General features: G+C 31.8%; 1 protein-coding gene across 1 annotated transcript in view; it reads left to right on the top strand.

The window, feature by feature from the left end:
- The window catches only part of LOC107436373 (transmembrane protease serine 9), a 44,072-nt gene that overhangs the window by 25,460 nt on the left and 1,410 nt on the right, over positions 1-17,202 (top strand). The window contains exons 10-16 of the mRNA XM_016048069.4: positions 3,416-3,476; positions 5,531-5,632; positions 7,680-7,796; positions 9,514-9,581; positions 12,027-12,139; positions 13,058-13,320; positions 15,005-15,168. Of these exons, the coding sequence (XP_015903555.2) occupies positions 3,416-3,476; positions 5,531-5,632; positions 7,680-7,796; positions 9,514-9,581; positions 12,027-12,139; positions 13,058-13,320; positions 15,005-15,168 (888 nt within the window). The remainder of the gene's footprint in view (positions 1-3,415; positions 3,477-5,530; positions 5,633-7,679; positions 7,797-9,513; positions 9,582-12,026; positions 12,140-13,057; positions 13,321-15,004; positions 15,169-17,202) is intronic.

Here is a 17,202-nt window from a genome sequence, read left to right as displayed (position 1 = left end):
TATATATATAGTACAGTGTATGTATAATTTGAAGTTTTATTTCATCATCTGAATCAGGATTCATTCTTGAAAATTATAAAAAATTCAGGTGTTTTATGTGCTTATCAGTTAATTTCGATCGATATTTTAATTCCATATGTTGATAATAGAAAACTTTTTTCATAAAATTTGTAGATTAAAACCTGCAGCAATGTTCGACAGCCAAATCGAGTATATTTGAAAAACTGCTTATTGACGTGAATTGTCAAAATTCAATATAATTTGAATCGCAGAAGAAATAAGCTTTTGTTAATGTAATTATAGAAGTCATTAATACATCCTTTTTTTTTCTTCATTTTTTCAATAAGTCTTCATGTGCCACCGATAAAACTCCGCCGAGCCAAGCTGAGGCCCTAATGCCGTGTGATAGTGGCTCATTCGGGTTAGCCACCCACGAATTTGGAGAACTTCTCTTTTCAATTTCACGCAAAAACAAAGAGACATCGTATCATTTTCAATTACATTACAGCTTTCAAATCATTATATTGTGGAAAAACACATATTTCCAATAAAATTTGACGAATATAAGAAAAAAAAGAAAAAAAAATCTACTGATACCGTCATGTGGGTCTACTTAGTGAAGGATTTCGCAGTTTTTGAACTTTGACATGTAAAAAAACTATGTTAATTCAAACTTTAGTAAAATCTATCGATATTATATTCACAACTGGACTCAGGCGAGTGAATTTGATCAATATTGGCATCATTTGTATGCAATATTTACAAATAATAAGTAGCCCCCAAGTGGAGCTACTTTGTGACTATTAAACAGGAATTCAGTTTAATAATCATGTTTTTAGTAAAATATTGATATAAAATTGTTATAAAAGTTAATTGTTGACATTTTTAATAACAAAAACATCAAGATATGTAAAGATATTAGTTTGAAAATAATTTTCAGCTTTAAAAAACCATTTTTTATAAAGAATTTTTTCTTAAAAAAAATGTTTATTTCAAAACATTTGAGTTCAAACAAAAGGAAACCATATACAATTTTGAACATTGAAATGGATGAAATTTCAAAAATAATGATTATTACATATTCATTAGCATTTATAATATTGATAAATTTGAACATAACATGCTTGAATTAACATGACAGAACTTGCTCTTCAGTTTCTATCAAATTCACCTGATGTCCTATAAAATATATTTTTATGCGCTAAATCGTTTGATTAATTCATTAGAAAAATCTTTGTAGAAGAAAAATAATAGTTTACCAGCACGTTTCACGTGTTTCTTGTGAATTTTATTAGAGATAGTATTTCTGTGGATTTTGTACTTGAGAGAAGCTTCTGCAATCGACATAACACCAGCAACTGCTTGCAAACGTTGTTGCAGATTTTCTAAAGTGTAATCACGGTAGTTTCTCTTTCCAGGTATTCTTTCTACAACGTCTGACCATTTTTCTGTCGAAAAAAAAAAACGAATGAAACTTTGCACAAAGTAGCCCCACGGTGCATTTTTTTTTTCATTTTCCGTTTATTTGTTATTAATTTTCAAATTTTTTAACGCTAACATGATATAATTGTTTATTAATATGTAAATAAAAAATTTTGCGCTTATGACAATTGTTTTATCAACGCCTTTGCATTTCACAGCTAAAGTTTCCTCGCACACTTTTCGACGTCCGACGTTCTCGGAAAGCTGTTGACATTGGATAAACGAAACACACTCTGAGATTGTTTTACAATTCGAAAAAATGTTTGTAGTAATAGAGGAGACTTCTGTCTTCAAATTCCACACATTTTTAACGTGAGAAAAACGTAATACTGAATAGCAGCACTTGAAAAGTGCCAAATTCGAATTTACATAAAGTAGCCCCCGCTGCACAAAGTAGCCCCACATGACGGTACCATGTAAGAGAGAGCCATAGCAAAGTGAGTGAAGAATAAATTTTCTTTTACTACATTTTAACGTGAGAGTTATTTACGTTCATTTAATTGATAATTGAGTAAATTTGCATTGATAATTGATTAAAAAAGTGATTTTTAATGAGATTAAAGTGCAAAAAGGAACATTTAAATTAATTTTTCATTCTAACAATGGATTTTCACGTACAAAGATTCAATCTTAATGGTTCGAGGGCCTAACCTTACATATGATAATTAATTAGTGCAGACGATATTTCAAGTTACGCAATAAGATGCAAAAAAAACGTACTTTTTCTGAATAAATGTACATTTATTTCGACGATTCTTTTTGGATTGTGTATTTAGGATTGTACAATTATTTTTTTGCTAATTTTATTTTTTGCGTATTCCACCATATCGCGAGAATTATTTTATGAACACTTTTTTTAGCGAATTAAAAAATTTTTTCCACGCAATTATAAAATTCGCTTATCTAAAGTTAATTTCTTGAAGAAAGTAATATTTTATTATTATTTACTAATTATTATTTACTTATTATTATTTACTTATTATTATTTACTTATTATTATTTACTTATTATTATTTTATTTAACAATAATCAAAAATATCTTGGTTTCCTAGTTATACGAGTTTTTACATCATTTTAAAGAATGTATTTTTAAATGGCAAACTACAACCTCCGAAATCAGTTGGGTAGTTTTTAACTCATCAAAATTTAAAGAAGTAGGTTTAAAATTTGATTTCACTGGAGCTATTCGACCGATTTCGCTTAAATTTTGTATTTTTCCATTTAAAATAACAGTTTTCAAAATGATGTAAAAATTTGTAGAAATACCTCATAACTCAAAATTTTATCGACTAATAATAAATAAAATTTTAAAAAATAATAAAAAATTATTAATAATTATTTATTGAGTCTTTGGATAAACGAATTTTATAATTGTGTGCTAAAAATATTCGATTAGCTATGAAAGTTGTCGAGCTATTGTGAAATACGCTTAAATTGTAATTCTCATTATGGGATCTAAACTTTCGACAGCTTTCCTACCTGAACTATCATACCCATATTTCTCGGATAACGGTCACACCTCATATTTTGAGGGTCCGAAATCCAAATCCGTCGTAAAGAAGATATGTTCATTCAGCAAAAGTGCGTTTATCTGTCTAATTTCTCAACTTAGAATACCGTTTCTATAATCGTCTGTTGTTTGATTTTACATCAGTTGCAGACGATATTTCTCAACTTAAAATATCGTCTGCAATAATTAATTCGCATATTTAAGGTGAGGGCCTTAGAACCATAAAGCTTGACTCATAATGCGTGAAAATTCAATCCGTTTTAGATTATCTTTTTGTCCCAACAACTGATGTAAAATTTGATTTTTAATAACTGTAGTAGGAGAATCGGAGCCATTACTTATTATAAAGTGCCACAGATAAATACCATCACATGGATTTAAAAATTAATTCATAATTTTCAGGTTGTTGCTTTTTACTTATAGAACTGCACGCTGAAACTTCAAATGAAGTGGAACTATGTGGTTTTTCTGATTCTTTTTGAAGGTAAGCTGACAGAAGAATTAAAATAACTTATTTTTTAAATGATTGGAAATATATTTACTTCCACATACTTAGAAACAATGTTGCTGAATCAGGGAAAAATGTTTAACTGATTAAGAGGGTACTATAGTATTTACTTATCGCATTAGTTTAGAATGGTTATCGGTATGATTCTGCAAATATTGTCTTTTATCTAACATATTACCTCTTGAGCGTGTTCAAACTTCCATCATTTCATTTACAATCGCGTAGTGAACAAACAAAACAACAACAAATATTATAACACTAATTTTTATTTAGCTAAAAATTATAGCTCAATCATTATTTTTAGCTTTAAATGATGATTATGACATGATTATTTTTAGAAAATAAATGACACTAGCCCGGCACAATGGACTATTTTATTTTGTAACCGATGTTTTACAGACGATTCAATTTTGAGTTTATGTCCATCAATATTTAATTCCGTTGCCTTGCAATTTTGAAGCCAACGCAGAAGACAGGGGAACTCCTGGATCAAGCATTTGGACAAAATAGAACTTCGATAGACAAACTTCGTGAAGGTCTTTTCGATGGAACGAACCCATATTCACGCACTGGGGTCGATGCGAGCCGGGAGCAGAATTCGATTCAACCCGTCACCGCTGGGAGTCGAATCTAGATCACCTCACTGAGAGGCGAACGCTCCATCCTCTGCGCTACAGCAGTTCGTAGTCTGTAAAACATCCCTGAGGATGATCCGATGACAGGTCATAATTTTGGTCTTCTGTAGAGAGGATGGCTCCCCGTGCTTTGGTAGTCCGAGGACATATTCGCGAAGACGACTTTACCATAGAACAATTTAACGAGGACCAATACAGCACAGCCTCGGTCATTTCACAGGCTGATCAAAGTGATCACTAGCCCTATCAATGACCACAGCCAATGATTCTTGACTTTGGTGATCTTCTGAGAATTGTGCCTTACGATCAGTCCACTGTGAGGCTATGTCACTTTCTTAAAGTTCTATTAACAAGGAAAAAACAACAACAAAATTGGTAGAGAAGAGCAGACACATACTCCAAAATCACCAATGCAGTTCACATGGCGAGTGTTTTGTTTAGTTACAAACGTAGTGGTAGCACTTGAAATGGTAACTTTGCACTTTTCCCTTCTACTAATTTTTGTATATTTTTCATTATTAGCTCTGTAATTAAATATCATTAACAAGAGTATTAAGAGAGACCCTTCCTACTTCGACCGAACTCAGCTGTCAAAAACGATGGAGATACGAGGAGGAAAAATTCTAAATATGCTTCTAATCCTTTTTATTTAATGTTAGACATTTACTCTACCCGGCAGTATCATCTTTCGATACACGTAAAGTAAAATACAAGACCATCACCTAATCACAATTTGAGTTGTAAAGGGTGCGAAAGTTTAGATCCTCTACTCTTTTTTTTTTTTATTTTTTTTTTTTTTTTTTTTTTTTTTTTTTTGGACAAAATTATGCCAATACAATTCTGCAATCAACAGTTTGTGATAAGTAGTTAAATAGTAATATACATCTGCTTGCTTATTTCCTTTAAATTTTGAAGAGTATTTTTGTTTTTATGTAATTAATGTTAGAAGAATTTTTTAGCGTCACTCAAATTATCAGTTTTAATCAGCTTAAATTGCTATAAAAATTAGATTTTCAAAGATTTAAAAACTTGGAAGCGCGTTGTTTTGAATTACAAAAACAAAAATAAACTCTCATCATTTTATTGCTTTAAAATTTTGAGGAAAAATTCATAGCAGCTCTAAAAATTATTAACCGCTATTTCTTCTAATCTAAACTAGCGACCCCTTTATTTTCTTCCCCCTCTCCTTAGCCTAACTCTTTATTTGAAAGGTATTTTGTTGTCTAATAATATTACATCTTCAAAAGTTTGCTAAGTAGAAAAAATATCGAGGAAACTCAAATTAAAAATTATAACCTAAAATCTCAGGTGTCAAGGTTAGATGCTTCTTAAATTGAAAGCATTTTTTTCTTCCGTTGATAAAATGATTTAAAATTTTTTTTCTTTCCATTTTAGGATTTGTGTCTCATTCCCTAATGGTGATGGAAAGATATGATGAGGATGATGAAGATGAAGTGGATAATACGGAGAAAAAGGAATTTGATATCACAATGTCGTGTAATGTAAAAATATAATTCTTATTTCGCGAAGCATTACACTTCAAAGTAAATACGAACTCACTTAAAAGGTTACGACACTATGAAATATTGCAACTACGTTCAAGCCATTGTCTATAATGGATACACTCTCTGTTCATTAAAGATTTTAGTGTTTCGAGAGCTTTATGTACATTTATATANTTCTAAATAGAGGGTATTTGGAAATTACCTTTTTAATATACAGGTTGTTTATAAATTCCGGACCCATTTTGATGTTTAATAACTCATAAAATAATGAAGATATAAACAAACTTATGGCATTTATTGATGGAATAACTCATATATTTTCCTTTTCAGGTTTGAATATCTTTACTTTTGTAAATATCGTCTGCACGTGTAGTTGATTTCAGATAATTTCATTTTCGAGTATAAATATCTGTACTTTTCTAAATATCGTCTGCTTATTAATTGCATTTTTCTCTCTTTTGTTTTTGGCAACTATTGCAATGTTATGTTTACTTTTGATGTGTTTGTTCTATCTAGTACTTTTCTATGTGATGTTTTATTCAAGCGGATATTAAGGAGAATGCATATACCACAAGAGAAAGCACTGATTTTATGGTGGTTCATAGAAGCGAAATCGATAGTGCAAGCACAGAGAAATTGCAGAAGAATTTACCAAAAAGATCCTTCATCCAAAATCAGCATCTTGCGGTGGAAAAAGAATTTTCTAGAAACTGAAAGTATCGCAGGTAAGAAACGTTCCGGACGTCCTTGCACAAGTGATTTTGACGTTGAGCGTGTCAGACAGACATTTTCGGACAATCCTAGAAGATCTGTGAGATCAGCGGCAAGAGAATTGGATATGCCAATTTCGACGGCGTGCAAGTTTATTAAGAAACAATTAAGACTGCATGCATACGAAGCTCAAATTGTTCAAGGTTAGGAACTGGACGATAGGCCTAGGAGGATAGCGTTTGCAACAGATATGGTAGGAAGGATAGAAGATAATGCTGATTTTCTGAAGCGCATAATGTACTCCGACGAAGCACCCTTTCATGTTTCTGGCATTGTTAATCGCCATAATGTGCGCATATGGGGATCTGAAAACCCCCATGAATACCGTGAGACACAAAGAGATTCCCCAAAGGTTAATGCTTGGTGTGGACTAATGCCCGACCGAGTCATTGAGCCTTTCTTTTTTACAGAAAAGACGGTCTCATCAGTCGTATACTAAGACATGTTGGAAAACTTCCTATTTCCACAACTAGAAGAGCTTCAGCCACATGTCTTTTTGCAACAAGATGGTGCACCACCTCATCGGGGTATCATCGTTCGTAGTTCTGTGAATGATCATTCTCCAGGAAGATCGATTGGGCGAGGAGGTCCAATTCCTTGGTCACCTAGATCACCTGATATAACGCCGCTGGGCTTTTTTCTTTGGGGATTTATAAAGGACAATGTTTACAGGAGGATCATGTCGAACATTGATGACCTGAAAGTCAGAATTACAACAGTAATGGCCTCTGTGGATGACGACATGCTCGCCGCTACCTGGCGTGAAATTGACTATTGACTTGATATTCTCCGTGTGACGAAGGGCACACACGTGGAAGTTCATTGACAAGGGTCGTGAAACTTTTTGAGTCTATCTAACCATTTATGTAATTAATTTTAATCTATCTTTATTATTTTATGAGTTATTAAACATCAAAATGGGTCCGGGACTTTATAAACACCCTGTATATAGATAGATACATATAGATAGATTGATACATATTTGAAACTTTTTGGTTATAACTGCCATAAATTTTATATTTTCTTTTTTCTAAAAATATGAGGTATCGCCTTTTTTAGGCACTACAGTCTGGACATTCGGTGGTAATTTGGTTGAGATAAAAGACAATTATTTTTCCCATGGAAACTGGCGTCAGATAGTGTTTTTTAAAATTCCAGAATTTTTAAAATTCCAAAATTTTTAAAATTCCAGAATTTTTAAAATTCCAGAATTTTTAAAATTCCAGAATTTTATACTTTTAAAATAATTGATTTTTACGAATTTACAGGCTGTGGCTTTCAAGATCCCATCCTAGATAGGAGAAGACGTGAAACCAATATAAGATCTCCCCGAGAACAAGGATTGGATGTATTCTTTCCACGTCTAAACAAAAGAGATATAAGAGGTGAGAAAAAAAAATACAATGAAGTTTGTACCGATAAACTTGAAGTTGTGAAAGATATTTGATAAAAACTAAGTAACGTTGTTTGGATAGCCAGGAAAAAATTCCGGATTGCTGTTAATGATTAATGTACTGCTAATAAGAGTTTCGTTCTGTAAATCGTAAACGCTGATTAAAACTGCACATGATTTCGAATAGAAAAATTTTAAAAATTTAAACAAGAAACTTAAAAACATCTGATAATTTTTTTTTTTGTGTACAGTGAGCAAAATAAAAAACGGAAAATAGAAACTCTAAATAACTTTTGATCGGATCTTCATGTTCTAGGACTCAATCTTAATGGTTTAAGGCAGTGTTTCCCAAAGTGTGGTACGCGTACCCCCAGGGGTACGGGAACAGTTTAACTGGGGTATGCGTTCTCTTGCAACAAACGAAAATTTCAAAAAATTTTACTTAAAAACAAAGCTAGCCATGAAAATTTACGATGACGTATTTTTCTATTGGCTATTTTTGGCAGAGTTAACAGTTAATAATTGGTGGTGTCAACAACCAGTTGTGATTTTTAACTTTGGTGCAATTTTTTTACAGTAAAAATAAAGATATTTTTAAAAAAAAATATATTCATTTCTTATGAGTGGTACACAGCGTTACGAAAAATTTAGAAAGGGTACACAGAAGTCATAAGTTTGGGAAACACTGGTTTAAGGGGATGACTTCAAATATGCAGATTAATAAGTGCCGACGATATTTTAAGCTACTAAATTGGGCACAGAAAGATACTTTCTCTGAATAAAATATACCTTTTTTTTGACAGATTTACAAAAAATAAATTTTAGCAAATATTCGATTATATTAGATACAATTGGGATTTAAAGGCATGTAATTTTTTGTATAATTTTAAAGAATGTAATTTTACCAGACAAAATACAAAACTTGAGCAAAATCGGGTGAATCGATCCTGAGAAATCGATTTTTAAATATCTGACTCTTTTGAAATTCAATTTCTTAGAAACTATTCACCCGATTTCAAATTTTGTATTATATTTTATAAATATTGAAGTTAAAAATATGAAGAAGACATAGAAAAAAATATAAAATTTTTTTTAAAAATTATTCTTTATTATTCTCATTGCGTTGCTGATCGCCCTACCGGATAAAAAGCTTAAAAGTGTTAAACTTCAAAGCCATTTTTTATACTTATCATTGAAAAAGTGTCATTAGTTTGAAGAATTAATGTGTGTAAATAGTTGACATTATCGGAGCTTTCCAAACAAAACACTTATTCTTAAGAAGCAAAACATATCAGTGATATAAATGAGAGCACTGTTTTGAGTGTTCAAGATTTGCTGACAAAAATCAAAGCATAGGAAGTTTTTCCATTAGCAATCATATCTTCCTACTTACTAGCTTCTTGAAATTTTTTATTTTAGAACATCATATTAATGTTAAAACTGCACATATTGTTTTAATATATAATTGTTTCTCCCTGTTTTACTTGTTCTGTTACCATTTCCCTGTTCATCTTTGATTTTCATATTATTTCATAAATAGAACTTCCTCTTTCTTAATTCTATCAATAACATAACATTTACATCTTCGTTCTGTTAGGCGTGTATTACGTATTTAAGTTAGACAGTCACATTCACCTTTTTTCTTATTTTCATTTTTACACTCATTTAAGAATATTTTTTAATTGTGTAAAAACATTTGTTTTCTCTAGAACATACTTGCTTCACGCCCCGTATTGTTGGAGGGGAGGAATCCAAAGCTCATGCTTGGCCATGGATGGTAAGCTCTAATAAAATGTTCTACTAAGTAATTACTACTTGCTTTGCTACTTGAAATATCAACAGTGCAAAAACAATTAAGTTTTAATCCCTAATAAATTAACAATGATGAGTCTCCGTTTTATTTTTTCTTATAACCGGTGTTGAGCAGCTGACTCAATTCTGAGTTTATGACAGTCAGTGTTCAACTTCATAGCCTTGTAATTTTGAACCTAACCCAGAAGATAAGGAAAACACTGGATCAAGCATTTAGATAAACTTGCCTTCCTGAAAGACTTTTTTGATAAAACTAACCTGCATTTGAGTTAGATGGAGAGGTAAACCTTCCACGGTTAACCGGACGGCAGAGGAATTCTAACCCATGATCTGTCCTTGGATGAGATAATTTTACACCAGCACCGTGGTCAATGCGAGCCTAGAACAGAATTCGTATCAATCAGCCACCTGTGGGATTTGAAGCTGGGTTTCTTTAAGCGTGACACTGAAAGCAAACGCTCCATTCTCCTGGCCACGACAGCTCGACGAGTCTCCATTGTAAATATAACGTTGATCATAATTTGATCATAAGCGATCATAATTTGCTCGATGCGATGATCATAAAATGATTTTTTTCAGTCGATGATTAAAATTAAAAAAAAAAATTTAGCAATAATAGAGTCACGCTTTAAAGTGGCATGTATTGATTAAATCTTCGCTGTTTAACTAAATAACCTCGTTTACCTCTTATTTGCTTCATTGTTGTAATTTCAATGACGAGTCTTCATTTTTCAACTTTTCTAAAAATATACTCATTTTGTACATTTCATTCGCCCTTTATATGTTGATCATTGTTGCAATTTCAAGAACAGGACTTCATTGTTTAACTTTTCTGTATTGTTTATCATTTTTATTATGCGTTAATCATTATTGCAATTCCAACGATGAATCAATGATTTTTAAATTCTCTTTAAATATTATCTTATTTTGTACCTTTCATTTGTCTATTACGGGTTGCAAAAATTACACATAGATTAGCTTTTTTTAAATCTTTCGATAAAAGCTAATTCATTTCTCTCAATATTAATTTGATTCTAATACTTTAGTGGTGTTTCAAGAACATTTGCCAATTTAAAAGTTAACTCTATCTAACATGTTGCCAATTTCAAAATAATATTTCCATGCAACAAAACTGTTTCAATTGCTATAACACTTAATTTTGGCGATTAGGGTGAGTGGCCGGCTTCGCGTCAATTCCAGTGCACAATTTGTCTCGAGACAACTCATCGAGAAAAAATTTATCGATTCGCAAACATGAAGATTTCGATACCGTTTTTGTCTTTTCCTCCCTTAAATATTCATTTGCGGCCTATTATGTGCTTACTTTTATAAAGGACAAGGCTTCTGATAACATACAGGAGCAATAGCAGTTACTAACATATGAAGTAGTGCACCTCGTAAAAATTGAGAATTGCAAAGCAACCCCACGTCCGGAAATGTTATCGTATGCCGCTAGAGGCGTCTCCCCATTACGAACAAACTAAACTTGCGGAGCCGCAATGGCTCAGGGATAGAGTGTTCGCCTTCCAATGAGGTAAACCGAGTTCGAATCCTACCGATGGCTGGTCGATACGAATCGTCATCCGGCTTGCACCTGCCACAGTGCTGACGTGAAATATCCTCAGTGGTAGGCGGATCATGGGTTAGAGTCCCTTGCTGTCAGGCTAACCATGGGAGGTTCTCGTGATCTTCCGCTCCGTGTAACGCAAATACCGGTTAGTTTCATCAAAAAGTCTTCTACGAAGGCAAATTTCTCCCAATACTTGATTCAGGAGTTCCCTTGTCTTCTGGGTTGGGTTCAAAATTACAAGGATACGAAGTTGAATATTAGTAGTCGTAAATCCGAAACATTGGGTCGGCTGCTCAACGACGTTTATAAAAATAAATAAAAACTAAACTTGCGCATTTAAGACGGTACTTTCACTTATGTAAATTATATCAGTTTTATATGAATTTGGCGTATAACAGTAATTGTCAAAAATTGCATTCAAGTATAGCTGTTTTATCGCAATTAACACTATTGCGACCCACTTTTGGTAAGTTGCTGAATCATTAAATTACAATAAAATAGTTACTTCAAAGCTTATTTGCATGCAAGCTTTAATAATTACCAGAAAACGTCAAATTAACATAAAATTAAGATACTTAAGATAAATGAATGTATCTGTTCAAATGCGCTCAAGCAGCAAGTTCATAATGAGGAGACACTGGTAGCAGCGTACAATAACATTTCTCGCAATGAGTGGCTACGCTATTTCAGTCCTTATCTACTCTATCTCTACTTCAAGCTTGTAGCCTCTATACCTGATCATTTTGTATGCAAAGGGTGGTGATTACGGAACACTTTCTAATTTATGTTATCTCTTGTGAAGGAATTAAAATAAAAGTGTTTTTTATTTTCTTTTTAAAGGTAGCTATCTTCCGAGCTAGAGATAGAAATGAAAGACACCTTTGTGGAGGATCACTAATCAGCCAAAGATTTGTGCTTTCAGCAGCGCACTGTTTTGACTATGACAAATATCCGTAAGTTCAGAATTAGTTTGAAAACAACACGATTCACGATTAGGAAAACGATAAAAAAAAAAGCCTCAATATTTTGCTCAAATGATATATTTTTAAGTTCTAAAACATTAGCTAAAACATATTTCAATATTATTTAATGTTATTATTAACTTTATTCCTGACCCTTTAGTTTTTTCGCTGTTAATGGGAGATTAACAGGTTAAATACCACGCTAATTTTACATGGCTTGCCCGTCTGACAAACGATAAATAACTACAAACTAAATTTGCAAATTTTGGACAGATTTTGTTAGTTTTTTTAAAAGGTTTAGCATGACGAAAGAACTCTAAAGTGGTGAATTGTTACGAATTGTTTAGAAATAGTGGTGGATAAAAATCTACTAAATTGAATTTATTAAGCCTAGAATCACAATTAATAAACTACCACTTAAAAATATTTATTCGCCGTCTGTAGCAAGTTGGCATTTCTGTGTATATAAATAAAACTATTTTTGTGTGTTCTATATTGCATTAATTTCTTCAAACCATTTTAGTAACGATAATAATGTAAAAAAATTTAAAATTTTACTCGAATTATGTGTTTTTAATAATCTTGGCTTCGCCGGTCACCGGTGATCCCCGTTATATCTTCTATTTTCAGGATTTTTTTAAAAAAAATTTATCCTTTTTTTCGGATTTTTTTATTTATTTATTATATCCCCCCCCCCTGTTGCTTGTTATTTTTTTATTATTTTTTTTCTTTTTCTCCCTTTTTTCATATGTCTGTAATTTTCCTTTGTTTTATCTTCATTTTGAACTTATTTTGTGAGTTCTATTTACGAGCAGCTTATTAGCAATAAATTAAACTTATTGTTTTTTTTAATTTTCTTCGTGTTTTTTTGTAATTATTTATTTTGTAATTATATATAAATTTTTCTAGAAATCCATCCGCTTTTGTTATTAAAGTTGGATCACACTCAGTAGCAAAGGATGGAAAAGAATATGCAATACAAAATATTCTAAAACACCCAGAGTACCGAAAAAGCCATCATTACAATGATATAGCACTATTGAAAATCAAAGGCAGAGTGAAATTATCGGACAAAATCTATCCTGTATGTTTGCCGTCAAATGCACAATACGAGGGAAGCAATAATGGCATTAATACCATGACTGTCACAGGATGGGGAACTGTCGAGTATAGTAAGTTCATCACTATTATGTAAGTTCATTTACAAATACCTGATTCGGAAAAACTACAACAAACTATTACAACATGGCATAGTCTGAGGACTAAATTAAAAAACTCTCGTGCATGTAGTTTGGTTAAAATGATTTGTTACGCAGCAAAAAAAAAAAATTTTTAACAGTTTTTCTAGTGAGATTGCCATCTTTCGATTAACTTTATTACTAATTTCGAAAATTTATTTTTTTAGTTTCCTAATCAGAACGCAGTAAAACATTCATTTTCATCTCCTTCCATTTTTTAAAATTTAATTTTCAAGTCGTCGATGTTTTTTGAGGCAACCGTTAATAACTATCAACATAGTCTATAATATTACTTCTGTATGTATTCATTCCACGTGGAATAATACTCTCCAATACATTTATGCCAAGTATTTTTAATCCGAGCGTTAATATTTTCTTATAACTTTAATGGGTTATTTTTCTTATGATGAAAACTTCCAAATGAAGACATTTTTCTCTTTTGAAAAGCCCTTCAAATTGTCAGTTCAGTGCTTTAAGTACTCAGCTCACGTCCGGGCACTTTGAATGCGGGCAGAGTAAGTAAGCATTGATAATTGCTGTAGCTCCTGGAGTTTCCTTACCATCTTGTATCCAAGTTTTAAATTTCTTTTCAACTAATATAACTTCATATGCAGCTGTGAACACGAACTCTTCTGCCAACTTCGAAACTGAATAATTTGTGAAATATTAACTTGAAGGTATTAATTTAACCTCTGATGAGTAGTGTTTAGATTTTAATTCACACCAGATATTTCGAATTCCCGGCTTAATCAAATGTAGATCACGATAAGTAAGCAAGTCCGACGAAGCATTCCAGAGGGAGAAAGTTGACATTAATTTATTTATACATAATAATTAGTATTAATTTATTTATATATAAATATATATATTTTTCTAATATTTGCATTGACCAGCTGATCCATTCATTAGATGTTTATCAGCTGTGTAAGTAAAAAGTAAAAAATGGTAAGTAAAAAATTATTACCTCACTGCACCAACCGTCTCTTAGACCAACCGTCTCCAACCTGATATGACCCTTCAAGAACTATAAACTCATATGTGGATTTAAAACACCTGATGAAAGCCACAAAAACTTCTTTATTGCCCCGACGCACCCGGGCGGATTTTGACTTTCACCGCTGGTTTCAGCAAGAGCTTTAATCTTTAAAATTTTGAGGTACTTTTCAACTCTCTCTCTCGTTTTCAACACAATTTTTTTTTTGGATAGGGATCAGCTCCGAAATCTTTTCATTTATCAACACATTTTCTTACTGCACCTTCCATTCTAGCTAGAGGACCAGCCCATAGTCTGTAATTTTATGAATTTTAGTGCAACAAGTAGACTGCAAGCTTTGTAGAGTTTTAAATTAGATCTTCTTCAGGACCCATTTACTTGGACTCCGAGTGTGCTGTGCAAATTCTCTGTCTCAGAAATCCCCAAAACTTCTTCATCACGTAAAATCAGTGTCCACCTATTTGATACATTAGTCAGGACGGAGTGATAAATTACTACCATTTTTTAAATTAAAGTGGCAACTTAGAAGCTAATATTTTACTAATTATTCATTTAAGAATTTTTGTAGTTAGTTAGTACCTTTCCTGTGTCTGTCTTTAATTTCTAGTGTACATTTTATAACAGAAGGTAAAGCCAGTGAAGTATTGTTAGAAGTTAAAGTGCCAGAAGTGTCCCTGGAAAGTTGCCGAGACTCTTATTCGCGTATTTCTGTCAGAGGCATCTCAAAAGGTATTACATCAGATTTCATCTGTGCTGGCTTTGAAGAGGGTGGAAAAGATGCATGCCAAGTAAGATAAATATGGTTAAAATATTTAGTGTGTACTATGATGCTTGATCTTTAAAATACCAACATTCACTGTTCGAAATAATACTGACACTTAACTATTAATATCATATTCGATATGGACTAGCTTTAGTTAAAAAAACATTATAGAGATGTCAGAGGCTGAACTAGATCACTGAGTGGAATAAATAAATCGCCATAATTGTTTGGTTGTGAATGGCAACTAGTTGTTTGCATTATTTCTTTTGGACGATTCGTATTCCCATTCCATTGATTCATCTGTAACTGATTGATTTTTGAGAGATTGCATGTGAACAGATAAGCGAAGTGATGACAGCTTATAGACATCTCTATAACTACCAACTTTTCTAGTTTAGCTTAAAAAAATTCTCTATACACATGACCAATAAATGTAGTTGGAACAACGTACGTGCAAGAATCAACATTAACATACAAATTAATGAGTCACAATATAAATTTAGATTTGATTAGAATTACTCCTATACCACATTCATTTTAAAATCATATTTTTCATATTTATTTTTCATCGACCAAATATTTATCTGTTAAATTTAGTTACATAAGAAGATATCAGTATTATATAATATTAAATTTTAATGTCCTCAGTCATTCATTAAAATGCCCCATTGCTTAAAAGATTAAAGCTGTTACCTCCTTCCTCTAGAGCAGTGTTCCCCAACCCCCGGTCCGCCCATTTCATTGAAATTAAATTCCTAGATTTATACCCCAAATTAAAAATATCTGTGTTCCATTAAAAAAAATTTTATTTTAAGAAAAGGGGGCCACCGAAGGTAGTGACATAAATTTTTTAATGTTTGTTAAGTATCATTGTCTCCGATTACCCCCAGATGGAACCGTCACATTTCAAAGAAACAAGCTCAGGGTTCTCATTGTCTTAACCTTCTAGCAAGTTAAAATGTTAAATCTCTTTATATTTATTTTTTGGTGTAACTGTATTTTATTTTGAAGGCATCAAATTTAAATACAATTAAATTAAAATAATCTAAAATATAAGCAATCAACGTCCGCCCCCCCCCCTTCCAGCGGGCAGCGGTAAAATTATCAAACGTTGACAGGTTCGCGGTGATAAAAAGGTTGGGGAACACTGCTCTAGAGGATGGAGTTGACAGGGATTGTTCCATATGCATAATTTTTAAAAATAATATGTTAAAAACGTTTTCGTCAGGTTTTAAAAATTTCAAACTAAAGTGGGTTTTGATTGAGTCTAATCCTAGTTTTCAGAGAAAATATATAGTCATTTATGACTAATTTCGGTAATATAGCTAGCTACTATTAATTTTTAAAGTAGGAAAAAAACACACATTTAGAATTCTGAAATTTTGCAGAATAAAAATGCCTTGTTGGTGCATGCCCTCCATCTCTTAAATCCACACAAAAATATTTTTTCTCTTATTTTCATCACTAATCCAATCACAAACTTTTACCAGTGTATACCATCTCTTAAATCCACACAAAAATATTTTTTCTCTTATTTTCATCACTAATCCAATCACAAACTTTTACCAGTGTATCGTCACTCTCTAAACTATTTGTTTAGATATTAGATATCAGTATTCTTGTCGGAATTAAAATACATAAGTATCGTCTAATATGCAATTCTCCTTACTTAACCATGTTGTTACTTTATGGGTCGATATGCAGCGGCACTAAAATTATTCATATTTTTTTCTTTTTCCATTTCACCACACAATAACAATGATTACTTTCGATTTTATTAAATTATAATTTTATTAATTTTTTTAAATGTTTAATATAAATCAGGGGTGATTGTGAGCCCATGTCAAAATTCCGGAAAATTTCTTGAGTTTAAAAAAAAAGACAGTTTAAATTGAAAAAAATTTAAACAAGGTTTTTTTTCTTCCTTTTTCTCAATATTTCTTAGTTTACTTAAAATATATTTAAAGTTTTACACATACCTATGATGACCTGCAGAAGTAATTAAAATTTACAAATATGTCTTTCTTTCTTTAGTCTATGATTATAACAACTATTTACT

The sequence above is a fragment of the Parasteatoda tepidariorum genome, chromosome 6 (genome assembly GCF_043381705.1).
Source record: "Parasteatoda tepidariorum isolate YZ-2023 chromosome 6, CAS_Ptep_4.0, whole genome shotgun sequence".
Taxonomy (NCBI): domain Eukaryota; kingdom Metazoa; phylum Arthropoda; class Arachnida; order Araneae; family Theridiidae; genus Parasteatoda; species Parasteatoda tepidariorum.
This window is presented reverse-complemented; position numbering and strand designations above follow the sequence as displayed.